Source organism: Onychostoma macrolepis, chromosome 10 (assembly GCF_012432095.1).
Source record: "Onychostoma macrolepis isolate SWU-2019 chromosome 10, ASM1243209v1, whole genome shotgun sequence".
Taxonomy (NCBI): domain Eukaryota; kingdom Metazoa; phylum Chordata; class Actinopteri; order Cypriniformes; family Cyprinidae; genus Onychostoma; species Onychostoma macrolepis.
Window position 1 is genome coordinate 23,164,974 of NC_081164.1, and position 14,977 is coordinate 23,179,950.

Genomic DNA, 14,977 nt, shown 5'->3' on the forward strand with positions numbered 1-14,977 from the left:
GACTGCAGCTTTAAATTATAACATTTAGATGCCTGATTTCATGCATGAAATATGATTTCAAACTGTATGTTAGTTTAAAAACAGGGCAAACATTATGGATTAACAATATTGGTCATTTGATCAGTTTTCGACTAAAACAAAAACAATTATCGGTTATCAGTATTGGCCAAAATTGCTGTATCAGTACAGTGCAAGAAAAATAGCAGATGATATAAGCATACAAGTATATATCTAAAGCAAAAGCAGCCCTAAACAATCGGAGTAAACGTGCAACACGTCTCATCCACAGGAGTCCGATTAGTCTCAGACCAGGGAAAGATGGGAAAGGTGGCTTTACTCGTGACAGACAGATTGCTTGAGATAGCAACTGCTCTTTCATGTCCCAGAATGCTCCTGAGAGGTTGTTTACTTCAGCTGTATGCCATTCCAGCGCAGATTCATTCACTGGATGCTGGAAGATTACGTGACAGTCAATCTACGCAGATTACCACTGAAAATTAATCCTCGTTATGGGACTGATGCGATCCGTTCAGGGACAGATTTCGGTATTTTTTTTTTATAATCGTGGATTATGTCAGGGCTGTGCAGTTGTGACTAGTGCATTTAAAACCTTAACCTACGTCACAGGATGTGCATATGTTCATACCACACAGACGATAAACAATAACTCAAACTGTTGCAATTCTACTCGTGTGTATTGAGTTACACAGAGGAGAGCTAAAGTTACAAGAAAAGCATTCATCAAAACAAGTGTGACACAATCACAACACGCACTTCAGAGGACACAGGATCTTGGTGCTTTTGTTACGGGGCAACCTTTAGAGGACTATACTGAGAAAATTTGCTCAACCTCTGACTCTGAGCGTGCAACACACACTCAGGTCAGCAGCAGCTTTGTCTGTCATAATTCAAGGGTCAGGGGAGAAAAACAGCTTGGTGACACACTAGCCCCACAAAGAATGAGAAAATGCACAGGTGAAAGATTTAAGAAAGGAAAAAGATGGCAACATGGGGGAAAGGATCGCATCATGTGTGGCATTCTCTCTGCCACCAACCCCCCATTTCTTTAGCCCTCTCCTCAAACGGCTGTTCAATCACTCTGAGGAGAATTCAAGAGCAGGGGTCCACTGTCCTTGCTGACAACATCTCCTCTGACGTCAATGGCATTCTTCTTGTGTTCAGTGCGACACCAGAGGCCGGCCCCTCAGAAGCTGCTGTGACTGAGAGCAGGACAGGGCTGCAGTCAAACTCTGGAGTGGATTCCACAAGAGAGGAACGCACTCTGACTGGATGCCAGACAAAGCTACAGTTTTAAAATAAAGCAATTCAGAGAGCAAAAAGATTTTGGTGCATCCCTTAGTCAAGAAATATCTGGGTCGTTTTTCGACTCTAAAGCCTATTTTAAAGCAATCAAAACGGTTTGAATTTGATCAGAATCCTACCTTGAGGTGTCTATGTATACATTTATACTTTTATTCAGCAAAGATGCATTAATTGATCAAAAGTGACAGCAAGACTTTTATACTGTTACAAAAGATTTCTATTTAAATACATTTCCATTTAAATCTACTTCTGTTCTTTCAAATTATCCTGAAAATAATGCATCATGATTTCCACAAAAAAAATATTAAGCAGCACAACTGTTTTCGATAACATGATAATATTCAGAAATGTTTGCTGAGCAGCAAGTCAGCATATTAAAAGTGAAGACGTCCAATTTTCACATCATAATGACTGACTCTGAATGAACCCTTAATTATTGATAGATGTTGGCCCAAAAACAGATTGGCCACTCGTCTGAGCTTTGATCTCTGAAAGGAGACATGACCACCAAAGTCTTGTGAAATAATCAATAGACACATTTTAACTTTTAGGGATGTATCACTACATATATATATATATATATATATATATATTAAATGCAAAACAAAAATTGAAATATATTAATTCATTCTACTACTTTTTAATCTTAAAAGAAACTTGAAAAAAACATGCATCATGATTTCCACAAAAAAAATATTAAGCAGCACAACTGTTTTCGATAACATGATAATATTCAGAAATGTTTCTTGAGCAGCAAGTCAGCATATTAGAATGATTTCTGAAGGATCATGTGACACTGAAGACTGGAATAATGATGCATCACAGGACTAAATTACATTTTAAAATATATTTAAAAAACATAAAATATATTTATCACAATGAAAAATGTAAATAAGATTTTTTTTTAAATCTATAGTATTTTAATAGTATTAGTAGTATGTAGTATTTTAATATTTATTTAAATATAGTTTAAATTGAATAAAATAAATAAATAGATGACAGATAGATAGATAAATAAATAAATAAAATGCTTGCAAATATGATCATAAAATTCCCTCCAATTAATCTGTTTGCTTTTGTAGTGATATATGACTAGGACATTTTAGAAACGTTTTCTTTTTGAATATATGATACAAAAAACACCTGGTAAACCCACATTTACTATATCCAGAATGTCCAAACGTTTCACCTACTTTGCTGCTAAATTATGCTAAATTCAAATGAATAAAAGCCACATCTCAGTGGTGGCCTTTCTCTAGTAAACAACTGATCCAGTTCATCAAACATTACCACAAGCAGATCAGAGACGTGTGATAGACTTCAGATAAATCCCTCAGAGCCAGCATCTGGCCCCGCTAGATGCCAAAACTTTAATGTCACCCCTCAGTGGGTGAGCAGTCTTGAAATACACAAGACCTCTCCAGTAATAGCGAGAAAGCAGCCGTGGGAAACAGAAGCCTCAGGCTGACACAAACAGCTTCAGAAAACCAGTCCGAGATCACCTAGACGCCACGTTTGGAGAGGCGCCCGTGTGAAAAACCAGGTTGTTCTCGTGAGACTCCGTCTTTCTGAGATGCTTATGCCATCTGCCGTCAGGTTGCCAGGCAACCGCTGTCGAATCATTCGAAAGCAAGGGGCGGGACCTCTGTGTTTTAAGCAGCTGCTATACATAGAAGGAGCCGATAATGGACCGAATCCGCAGGTGCCACTGAGGAAAGTGCAACTTTGATTTTAGGGCTTATTTTTTCATATGGTCTGAATGCATAGCTAGCACGTGCACTAAACTGGGCAAGTGTTGATGTGAGTTGTGTGCGTTTCCGTATCAGACATTTGCGTGAAGGACAAGTGATGGGGAGCATCTTGATTGACGGACTCATCTTGCGAGTCCCAGCAAGACGCCAACACGTGCTTTCCCGAACTGGAAGCACGTCTCTGGCCGAGCATGAAAGCGAGATGGCGTGCGTTTGCGAGTATCATGTCAGATTGGTGGGCTGCCAGCTGCGCCACATCTATTAATAACAGCTTTGCACAATTGTTAGATTCACGAATGTCAAAGCGGGTTATGTTTACTTCTTTTGGAAGACACATTTCTCATGCATCTGTATACAGTGTATGGACACAAGCATGCATATGACCAAAGACCGGACCTGTTATAAGCATCTAATGTCAAAATTATTGGTATTTGGTGTTGATCAGCTTCTCGGACATCTCAAACTGTGCTCTGATTTGTCAATGTCTGCAATCAAAAACCAGATATTTCAATATAAAATGCTCAATATTATTATTGCACATCAATTGAAAGGGAAATTGCATGCAAAGGAGGTGAAAAATAATTAACACACAGTTTAGACCAATATTAATTCAGGTTAGAGGTTTAAAATCGAAATAATATCAAAACCAATGGGAAACATACAAAGCATGTAATTTCAAAACTATTGGCCTTTAATATGTCCACAAACTTTTTGGCCATGCCGTGCATCTCTTTTCAACAATAATGCAGAAAAGTTAAAAGCTATCATTGCAAAATGAAAAAAAAGAGGTTCCAGCATGAATGAAAGGTGTTTTGTCGCTCCCCAGAGGTTTACAGCTGCTATGACAGGCTTGATCAAGAGAACCAAATCCAACACAACCAACCGTAAAGAACAAACACTAACGAGATCTCCATAATATCTCCATTAAATTGCAAGCAAAATAAGACCTTTAACTAAGCCTTCTGTTTCTCAGATGCTCTCATCCTAGTAATTGCATATGTGTCTCTTCTAGAGTTTCTGAAGAGATCTCAAACTGCAATCAAAATGCTCAATATTAATATTTTACATAGAATGAATGGGAAATACCATGTAAAGCAAGAGAGAACAGTACAACGGAATGAAATACACAGGTTTGAAATCAAGTTAATTACAATTGCATTTCTGAAATGGTATAAAACCCAAAGGGAAACCATCTCACCTGTGAAGGAGGCCTTTGAGAGAGGAGGCTGATTACACATGGGGGATCGCCTGTGAAAATTCAGCACAACAAAAGCAGAAAGCATTATAGACAACACAATACATTTGATTTGTTTCCTCTTCTGCTCTTTTTGCACATCAAAAACTGTTCAAAATTTTTTTGAAGTAACTGCACTCACTTGTTGGACGTTCGATCTTGCTGGAGGTTGGTTAACGCTGCAAAGTTATTCCGTACCGTCCTCAAACTAGCCAGCACCTTCGAGAGCAAAGTAAAACGTTGAGTCTCTGTAGTTTAGTTTTATCCATGACATTTAACACAAAACAAAACATTACAGTTAGGACAAACTGAGTATTTGTGAAACTTCATTTAAATGAAAGGCTTAAATCACATATGCAGTTGAAATCTTATGTAAAAAACTAAAAAAAAAAATTATTGTGTGTATTAAATAGAGTGTGAAGTCAACATGACATACATTTCATGTCTTTTTGTGCATTATTCACATGTGCATGTTATTCCAAAACCCAAAAATGTTTAACTTCGTAATCGTTTATCAAAAAGAAATGAATAAAATGGCTTTGATTTTCGGCTGACGTCACCAATCGCTCTTCTTTTCCAAGCACTTTTCCCTATCCAGTCAGTTTCTGAAGAATAAAAGTCCTTCCCTACAATGTTTCTCGCCGAATATCCTGTGTGGTACGAATATTATGGAAGCAAAATGGGTTGCAAAAGAGTTTCATGTTGAAGGGCCTGGATGAGATGTATCCCAGAATTCACCCTGAACTGCTTCCTGTGTCACTGACCTGTGCAAACGGTGTAACGATGAGGTCATCTCCATGACTGCAAGAGAACGGACAGAGTCAGAAAATCAGCAGTGGGACACACACACCTCAGGTACACAGCCAAAGAAAATGATGACTCTCTTAACGTGTGATACGCATGTTTATAATGTTGCATGCATTTGTCATAACAAACGAACCATATCATTAATAAAAGTGCAGATTTTTTCCCAAAATAAAATCAGATTGCATGATATTCTTGCGTTTGGTCCTTCGGGAGGATTGAGATATGGTTTGTCTGTGTGACAAGAGACAAAAAGGCAGGGACACGCTTGCATTAATGCTTTCAATGCTAGTGAATGTTCACTACCAGTGTGTGGACGACCTCCATTCATTCAGATCTCACCGTGACACTTTATAACACATTCGGTTAGCATCACACATGCTGCTCATGTCTAATCGTGTACAAGAAGGTTTCACACCAAAAATGCACAGAATAGTATTTAAAATACAGGAAACTTTCATTATGTAACAGTAGCGATGATAAAGACGCACAAAGAAGTCAAGAACAAAAAGATACAAATTTTCAAAAACGAGAGGAAATAATCTGCAGTTTTAAACATCATAAAAAACCAAAAGAGATTCAGATGTTCACTTTAGCTAGTGAGCTGCTTGTCTGGACTGCATTTTTGGGCATCAAAAGCCCAGTTTGGGTCATGTTGTGTCTGGGTACGTAAATAGCCTCATACTGAGTGCTCACTAGGTAGGCAGCAGCCTGATCTGTCCTGATTTGATGGGGAAATGTGGTGTGAAATGAGGAATATGATGCAAAAAACCTGTCTTTCCTGTGTCTATCCATTTTCCTATCCGTTAAAGGCCGTAAATTAAAGTATAGTACATTTTTTAATAATGTCAGTTTAAATATAAATTGTTCACACTGGGAGTGATTAGATCACTATAGCAGGGTTATTTGTCAAGGTTTTTTTTTTTACTTTACTTGAAATAAAAAAACAAAAAGGAATACAAAAATACAACATTTCTCATTTTCATCGAACTTACAGTACTAAAATCTGAATTCCACTTAATTATATTTTAATAATGAAATATGTCATTTCAATAATATATTTTCTCGTAATAACGAGATATTATGCCATACAAACTATATGTTTTCCTGTTATTCTGAGATATTTAATGTTAAATACAACATAATTTGTATGTGATGTTACAACACAGGCCTATAGGCCTTTATCACACTTACGCATTTGAAAAGTGCAAAAAATATAAATAACGCTTTAAATAAATTCATAAAAATTATATACTGTAGACATTAAAAACAATAAATAATAATAATAATAATAACAAAAACACACATTTTTTAAAATGAAAACAGAAAATATAAAAACTAATTCAAAATATGAATTAAAACTATAATAGTATCTCAGTGATATTAAAATAACATTTATCATTAGTGGCATATATGTGAAACTTCAGTAAGCAATTATATCTGACAGTTTTCTAAGAATTTACAGATGTAAGGGTAAAGAAAAATAAATAAATAAATAAAACATTTTATAGCATCTACACTTTTAAAACAAAGCACAATTTCTAACCGCAATAAACTTTTTAATGTTGAGTATAACTACAAAAACTGGAGTGATCTGATTAATTTCCATGACTTTCTAATTCCCCGATAATTGACCGTAGGCACAGAAACTTGAGTAGTAAATCTGTGTCAGTGTGAATGCCCCTTTAACGGGATAACCTGACCTGTCACCGTTCTGCCTTCACATCACTCAGGCTCATTTGCACGTGGAAATGCAGTTAGTGAGCGGCCAGTGGCGAGAGCGAGAGCGACAGCAGGACAGCAGCGCATGTGAGTGCAGTTAGTCGCTGCGGCGAGGAGGCAGTAAGTATGCGGTCGAGTGAGCAGTATGACAGTATGTTGGGAGGAGTTCAAGGTCACGTCTGGATTTCTGAGCAAAGAACGAGACCTCCAGAACAGCCCTAAACACCACGTACCCTCTCCACTTGTCATCTGGCTGGCTGAAGAAGCGTCCGATTTCACGCGTGGCCCGAGTCTGTTTCAGCACGTGGGTGTCGCTGACGCTCCTGCGGTTTAGCATGATGCCGCGTGTCTGTACGTCCATGTGTGTGCATGTATGCATGACGGCTTCCCTCAGCGCTACATGTCCACACGTTGTCCGGAAGGAAAAGGTCACCGGCAGGCATGTGTAACGTATCACGCGCTCCCGTCCAACTGCTGCAGTATGCATGTGCGCTAAACATAGCACAAGGCCACGGCTTCGACAAGTGCATCAACCTGCTGCCATTTCACAACCGACAACCTGCTCATTTAAAGACTTTTCAGTGCAGCTTTAACAGGAGTGGGAATGTGAACGCTATCCTGCACGCTACTCTGAAGATGAGCGTGTCCAGATCATGCGTGTGAACTCCAGATGAACCCCACATCTGTGTGTGTTTCTGATGCTGACAGCGTTGCAGGGAGAGGAGAACTAAGTATGGTTTATCAGCGCACTACTCAGTATGCTGAGACTGCCAGGCCTTTCAGAAGAGCTAAATGGAGAAGCAGCGGCAGCGGCAGCTTATCAAAGCCGTAAGTTCAGCAGAAAACACAGACAGCACCGGCTCGTCTTAAAGTGAGCTCTTTGAAAATATCAGGAGAAGACACACAGCAATATTAGGCTGAAAACGCTCTAATGTTTGGCCAGTGCATTGCACAATACTTCATTTGTTTGTTTTCTGTCAAGTCAGCATCTAAGACTATCTTCATGGCAAGAACATAGTAAAATCAGTTAAAAAAAAAGGAAAATTAAGTAAATGAATTTGAATAAGTTAAATAAATTAAGTAATAAAATACTTAATTGTTAGAATAAATAACGTGCATACAAATTGACGAAATTATGAAAAATTGTACTAAAATTAAAATAAAAACACAAAATTTAAAAACAAAAACTAATTCAACATGTTAATTCTAACATTAATAAAAACTAATATAATTATTGTATAATTATAATTAGTAATAGTATTTTAATGGTACTAAAATAAGATACGAAAAGGAAAATAAATTCAATTAAAAACATTTTATAATAATTGCACTTTTAAGACACAGCATTTTTTAAATGCTGAGCACAACTACAAAGATTTTAGTGACTAAAGAAAGGGCCATGATTTTATACGATTTTATTACTTTCCATGACTTTCCAGGCCTGATTCCTATATAATTACAACGTTTCATGACCATAGGAACCATAAACTAAATAAATACACCATAAATAAATGACAAAGAAAGATAAAACCTTTAAAAATACATATATGTTTTTAGGTGACATAGTATACTAACATACTCTTTAGAGTTGACTGTGAATGTGACTCAAGGGGGCAATCATTTAAAAAAAAAAATTCAAGTTTTCTTGAAATGTGCCACTAAATCAGATATGTTATTATTCAGGCTACTGCTAAAAACAGCTTTACCAGTTTGCTTAGTAAGAACAATTGCAAACAGTTGCTCCATCATAGTTGAGCTAAAAGAGATAACTGACCACAGATAGTTCATGATTTGAGTTGCGTTATGAGTTTTTTCCTGACATTTTGGAAAGAAATAACACGTGAAATCAAGCTTGCATACCTAGAAAACATGTAGACGAGTATGTTTCAGGTTTCATTACTCTTTTGAAAAAACCCAAATGTGAAAAGTGAGATTTGTGTGGTGTCTTGGAACCTGTTCATTGAAATCTGAACAAAGTGATTGGCAAAAAATGAATCGGACTTTCTAGCAGTAATCGGTAGAGTACATTACGTGCAAGACGGCCAATGTACTACTAAAACTCCAAGAGCAGTTGTGACGGTAGAGGTTATGATATTTCCTGCCATTCAGGGGTTGAGAATGGATTCTCAGGCGAAATGAAACGAAAATGCATGCCCGCCATCCCTCGGGACTCTACATAATGCATGAGCCGGTGCAGGGTTACATAGAGAAACGCTCTGAGCTTGCAAAGAGAGGAAGTGCACTGATCTGACAATTTCCTGTGATATCATCCATCACTGTTCCATTTGCTTTAGCTATGCGATCTGGGCTCTCTGATCGTTCTGCTGTTCGTGTGCTTGTTTTATCATGCAACTGAAGTGATATAATTCAATAATTACACCTCTATTCTGTTGTATTCTCACGTTCTGTTCCAAAACCTAGTTGAGGGAGCAATTTAAGGTGTCAAGTGTGCTTCAAATGCAAAGGTTATCTATCCCAAAAGATAAGTAGCATGCAAAAACTTGTAAGGTATTTTGTTTTGGACAAATAAAAAAGTATTATTGAAAATGTTTATAATAATAAATTTATATTATATACATTTGATATATTCCAAAAAAGAAGCAAGATGAATGCTAATTATAAATTTTTCTGTACTGAAAAGTGTTAATGTTAGAACAATTAATAATTAAAAAATATAAACAATACATTTTATTTTTTACAAATGTTATTATATAAAAAAAAAGAAGCAAAAGAAATTCAGAATCAGAATTAGCTTTATTGCCAGGTATGTTTGCACATACGAGGAATTTGTTTTGGTGACAGGAGCTACAAAGTGCGACAGAATGACAGCGACAAGACAAGACAAGACACAGATAATAAAAATAATAATATACAAATATACAAAATAGACAATGTGCAAAAATAGCACAAACACAATATACAAAATAGACAATTTCGTATGTACAGGTACGTTAGATGCAAATTTGAAATGTAATAAGTATGTGTGTTAAATAAATAAATGTATGATAGTATTGTGTGTTTCATGTTTATTGTTAAGTATTCAAGTGTTCATGAGAAGGATTGCCTGAGGGAAGAAACTGTTCCTGTGCTGGTCGTTCTGGTGCTCAGAGCTCTGTAGCGTTGACCAGGCGGCAGCAGTTCAAAGAGGGAGTGTGCTGGATGTGAGGGGTCCAGAGTGATTTTGCCAGCCCTTTTGCTCACTCTGGATAAGTACAGTTCTTGGAGAGCGGGGAGGGTTGTACCAATGATTCGCTCAGCAGTCCGGACTACCCTCCGTAGTCTTCTGAGGTTTGATTTGGTAGCTGAGCTGAACCAGACAGTTATTGAAGTGCAGAGGACGGATTCAGTGATGGTGGAGTAGAACTGTTTCAGCAGCTCCTGTGGCCGGTTGAACTTCGTCAGCTGGCGAAGGAAGTACAACCTCTGCTGGGCCTTTTTGACAATAGTCTATGTGAATGTCCCACTTCAGGTCCTGGGAGATGGTGGTGCCCAGAAACCACTGGTTGTTAAGACTGCACCAGACAGCCAGCTCTTTAACCTCCTGTCTGTCACCATCCTGGATGAGGCCGATCAGTGTGGTGTCGTCTGCAAACTTCAGGAGCTTGACAGAGGGGTCTTTAGATGTGCAGTCGTTGGTGTACAGGGAGAAGAGCAGTGGTGAGAGAACACAGCCCTGAGGGGCACCAGTGCTGATGCTGCGGGTGCTGGATGAGAATTTTCTCAGCCTTATTAGCTGCTGCCTGTCTGTCAGGAAGCTGGTGATCCACTGACAGACAGAGGTGGGCACGGAGAGCTGAGTTAGTTTGGGCAGGAGGAGGTTTGGGATGATAGTGTTAAAAGCAGAGCTGAAGTCCACAAACAGGATCCTTACGCAAGTCCCTGGTCTGTCCAGATGCTGCAGGATGAAGTGCAGTCCCATGTTGACTGCATCATCCACAGACCTATTTGCTCTGTAGGCAAACTGCAGGGGGTCCAGTAAGGGTCCAGTGATGTCCTTCAGATAAGCCAAAACCAGTTTTTCGAATGACTTCATGACCACAGATGTTAGAGCCACAGGTCTGTAGTCATTAAGTCCTGTTATCTTGGGTTTCTTTGGGACGTTTCTTTCCAGTGTGTATTTGGCCTGTTTATACAAGACTCTGTTCCACTTGCTGTAAGCATCTTCTTTGGCCTGACGGAGTAAGTTAAATGAGTACTGGTAGGAATGCACATATCTTCACAGAAACTGATATAAGATGTTACAGTCTCTGTGAGCTCGTCCAGATCGTTTGCAGCAGCTTCAAACACACTCCAATCAGTGCAGTCGAAACAGGCTTGTAAAACTCGCTCTGTTTCATTAGTCCGTCTCTTTACAGTCCTTAATACAGGTTTAGCTGATTGCAAATACATTCTGTTGAGTACTGAAAAATATTAATAGAAATGTTTATAATTGATAATTATTATTATAAAATAAAGATATAAATGTTATAGTTTACACATTTTCTATATTATATAAAAAGTGAGAGAAATTTTTATTATAATTATATTCTGTTGAATAACTAAAAGTATGAATAAAAAGTATTTATAGCATGTATTTAATAATTTTTCCAATTAAAAAAACAAACAAACATTGTAAACCATTTTGCTTATTAGAGCGTAGAATTGCTAGCTTAACAAAATGCTACTGAAATCAATTGTGAAGTCAAATGTGAACCAATGTAAAGCGCTCAAAATCAATCCCTTATGAGTGTCAATTTTTAGTTAGTCTAAGCTGTCTTAGAAGGAAGCTGTAGGCAGTAGGAAGCTCACTAGGTTTTGGAACAGAGCCTCAGTGCAACTAAAGACCTGTGCCGTATTTCCCAAAAGCTGATCATTTTGGAGTACTGTCGGCTCCCCCTATTGTTTGAATATGACGAATGCAGCCCGAAATTTAATTCATCGATTTCAACATTTGACGTAAGAGTTAACAAAGCACCCATCTCTCTTAAATTACAAGCATTTTATTGCTTATTAGATCAATCCGCTGAGAACATTAAATTATGCGACACAATAAAGCGAATGCATTCACGGTGACTGGAGGAAATAATAGTCACATGTGCACCTCTGAACGACCATTATCAGTGTCACATGCAATGCAGGATCATGGCAAAGATGGAGATTGACAAACACGCACTCACACACACGTCCAAGCCACAAGCGGCATGTCATCCAAACTCTGTCTTCTCCATGCGATTTCTCTCATGGCGTTCCCCTACGATCTTACGACACACAGAGGTTTTAATGCCCAGAATCGTCACCCAATCAAATCAACCTGAAAATTATGTTTTTGTTGCCCCATCAGAGGTTGATTTGGTCGTCATTCTGCGCATTAAATGGTGAGGGTGTAAGGTGAGGGTTCTCAATGCATGTGAGACCGTGATGCTCGCGTCTACAGGTGAAGCAAGGTGATGCAGATTAGACAAGCAAGAGCATTCCTTGAGGAAGAGCAAGGCCAGGAGCTGCCGCTAGGACAGGCGAGCCAGAACCAGAACTTACTTTCCACTAATAACCGGCTCAGATCTCCGAGAGACCAGGCCCGGCCTCGGCAGGTGGTTATTCCTATCGATAAGGACACAGGTTTGTCAGACAAACACACACACACACACACAGAGCGCATCACACACGTTGGTCCCTCTGCCTGTGTGGTTTGGGAAGTGGCTGTTATGAACGACCGTGTCTCTAAAGGGGTCAGCGAACCGCTAAAGAGTCATTTGAGTCTCTCTCAGGTTCTTCAGTGACTTACTTCTGCTTTTTTTCATGTCGTATTAAAGGAATAGTTCACTCAAAGATCATCTACTCACCTTCATGTCAATCCAAACTTGTTTATTAATGTGTACTGTGGCTATCAAGCTCTCCAAAGAAGAAAAATACTGTAAAACTGTGGCTATATACGTCTTCTGAAGCCATATACATAAGCTTAGACGCGAATCTTAGTCAGCATTTGTTTACCGTAGCTCCCAAATCATGTGCACGTCTAATTTCCAGCAACTTAAATCCCAGTCTGTTCCTCACACACAGCTATCATATGACTTTAGTTGTATTGACCATATTTATGGTGCTTTTATGGTGTGTTTTGTCTTTTTTTGTTTGTTTGTTTGTTGTAGCTTGACAGAAATTATATGCTTTTACTAAGAAGAAAGAAAGAAAGAAAAAAAGAAAGTCGCGCATTTGGAATGATATGAGGGTGAGTTTTCACCTAAACTACTCTTTTAATGCCATATTTACACTATCATTCAATAGTTTGTGGTCAGTAAGATTTCTAATATTTTTAAAGAAGACTTTTATGCTCACCAAAGCTGCAAATACTTGATCAAAAATACAGCAAAAGCAGTAATATTTTGAAATATTTTTATGATTGAAAATAACAGTTTTCTATATGAATACATTTCAAAATGTAATTTATTCCTGTGATGTAAACCTGAATTTTCAGCAGTGTCACATGATCCTTCAGAAATCATTCTAATATGCTGATTTGTTAATTAAAAAACATTCTGTATTATTATCAATGTTGAAAACAGTTAATACCTAACATTTTTGTGGAAACCATGATACTTTATTTATGATTATTTTAATGAAAGTTCATGAAAGTTCAAAAGGACAGCATTTATTTGAAATGTATCGGAATTTTTGTAACATTATAAATGTCTTTACTGTCACTTTTGATCAATATAAGTCATCATTAGTGAATAAAAGTATTCATTTCTTAAAAAAATTTACCTATGTGATTAAAGGTATGTAAAGACTCTTTGTGAGAAAGAGAAATGATGTAGACAGAGAGAGAGAGACTGACGTTAGAGTCATGTGACCTGGGGGCAAACGACATACCACCGATGACCACACACATGTACATGTACTACATATAAAGACACAAATACACACACACACATTCTCAAACAACAGAGAACCATCAAAGTCATCGATGGATGAGACAGCTGAACATCTATGTGGGCTAACTGGTCCTTTTAGACCTGTAGTTCTGTCTGTTTTAAGAAATTATATCAAATGAGATCACACAAACTATTGAACTCTTTTCGGTTACTCGAAAAGAAGACTAAGATTTTTTTTGTATCTATTTCTGCATGGACAAATGAAATTAGGCTGAATCACAATACAAGGACGACGTCTCATTTTTAGTGTGCTTTTGCTCAGTGAAACAAAAGTCCAAAACAAAATCAAAATAAAACTTGACTGGCCCAAAATAAAGTAAAGGGTTATGGGAGAATGGCACATGGCTTTAAACGATTCTAGTACTCACATGTCACTGGCTATGGAGGAGTTTCGGGACATCGACTTCGGCGACAGATCATAGTCGCTGTCGGAGCGGTAGAGGAAGGATTCCCTCCGCTGGCTGTGCACAAAGTTGGCCTGAAGGATCAGGCCCGAACCCGGACTCGTCATGGGATCCAGGGGACTCCGTCCTGACGACGTGCCATTGTCCACGTCAAAGCTACAGAGAAAGAGAGATACTGGTGTTATGAAACAAATAACGAGCTCTTAACACAGTAAGATTAGTCAAAAAATACAGTGCTCTTTCCCAAAATCAGGGTTTTAAAAAAATAACCACCAAAAAAATAAAAATATAATACAGTATGAGGGACTTTTAATTACAAACAAGCCCAAAAAACTCTTATTTTGAAATGTATATGCTTTACTATAACCGTCTAACATTGACAAAGATGAAGGGAGACAAAAGATGCACTCTTACAACCATCTACAACATATTACAATAAAAACACCATAAAGTAAACACAAGTCATAATTTATCAACAGTAAATCAGAAGCAATCGCTTGCCATAAATGCGCAATATTTACTGATTGAGAACTGTTCTGAAACCATTAGTCTGGAGAATGCGCAACAGCAGCGCATTTCTACTTTGAAACATGCTGCGCTCATATTTATTTCATGAAATCATAGCGATTTGACCTTTAATATTCACATTAGGCTGTAGAGTGAATTCTGCTTTTTCCATCCCCAAATGTAAGATTTCTTAAAATGATCCTTAAGATGGTTTTTTATACCATTTAAATTCCATAAAACTGCATTTTTAAGACTTTTTATTCGCGCATATGCTCCTAAATACGTTTTCCAGTTAGCACACATCGCGAAACCCTGTAAACGGCCTGC

At 37.9% G+C, this 14,977-nt stretch overlaps 1 protein-coding gene across 11 annotated transcripts in view; it reads right to left on the bottom strand.

The window, feature by feature from the left end:
* LOC131548640 (cAMP-specific 3',5'-cyclic phosphodiesterase 4D-like) overlaps window positions 1-14,977 on the bottom strand; it is a 221,678-nt gene that overhangs the window by 17,982 nt on the left and 188,719 nt on the right. For 8 of the 11 annotated variants that reach the window (XM_058790109.1, XM_058790111.1, XM_058790112.1 and 5 more), the window contains 5 exons: window positions 14,108-14,299; window positions 12,349-12,411; window positions 5,073-5,109; window positions 4,451-4,527; window positions 4,273-4,322 (listed from right to left, as the gene is read on the bottom strand). In XM_058790109.1, coding sequence (XP_058646092.1) covers window positions 4,273-4,322; window positions 4,451-4,527; window positions 5,073-5,109; window positions 12,349-12,411; window positions 14,108-14,299 — 419 coding nt within the window. The remainder of the gene's footprint in view (window positions 1-4,272; window positions 4,323-4,450; window positions 4,528-5,072; window positions 5,110-12,348; window positions 12,412-14,107; window positions 14,300-14,977) is intronic. The other 3 variants (XM_058790113.1, XM_058790118.1, XM_058790120.1) reach the window with 1 other exon arrangement.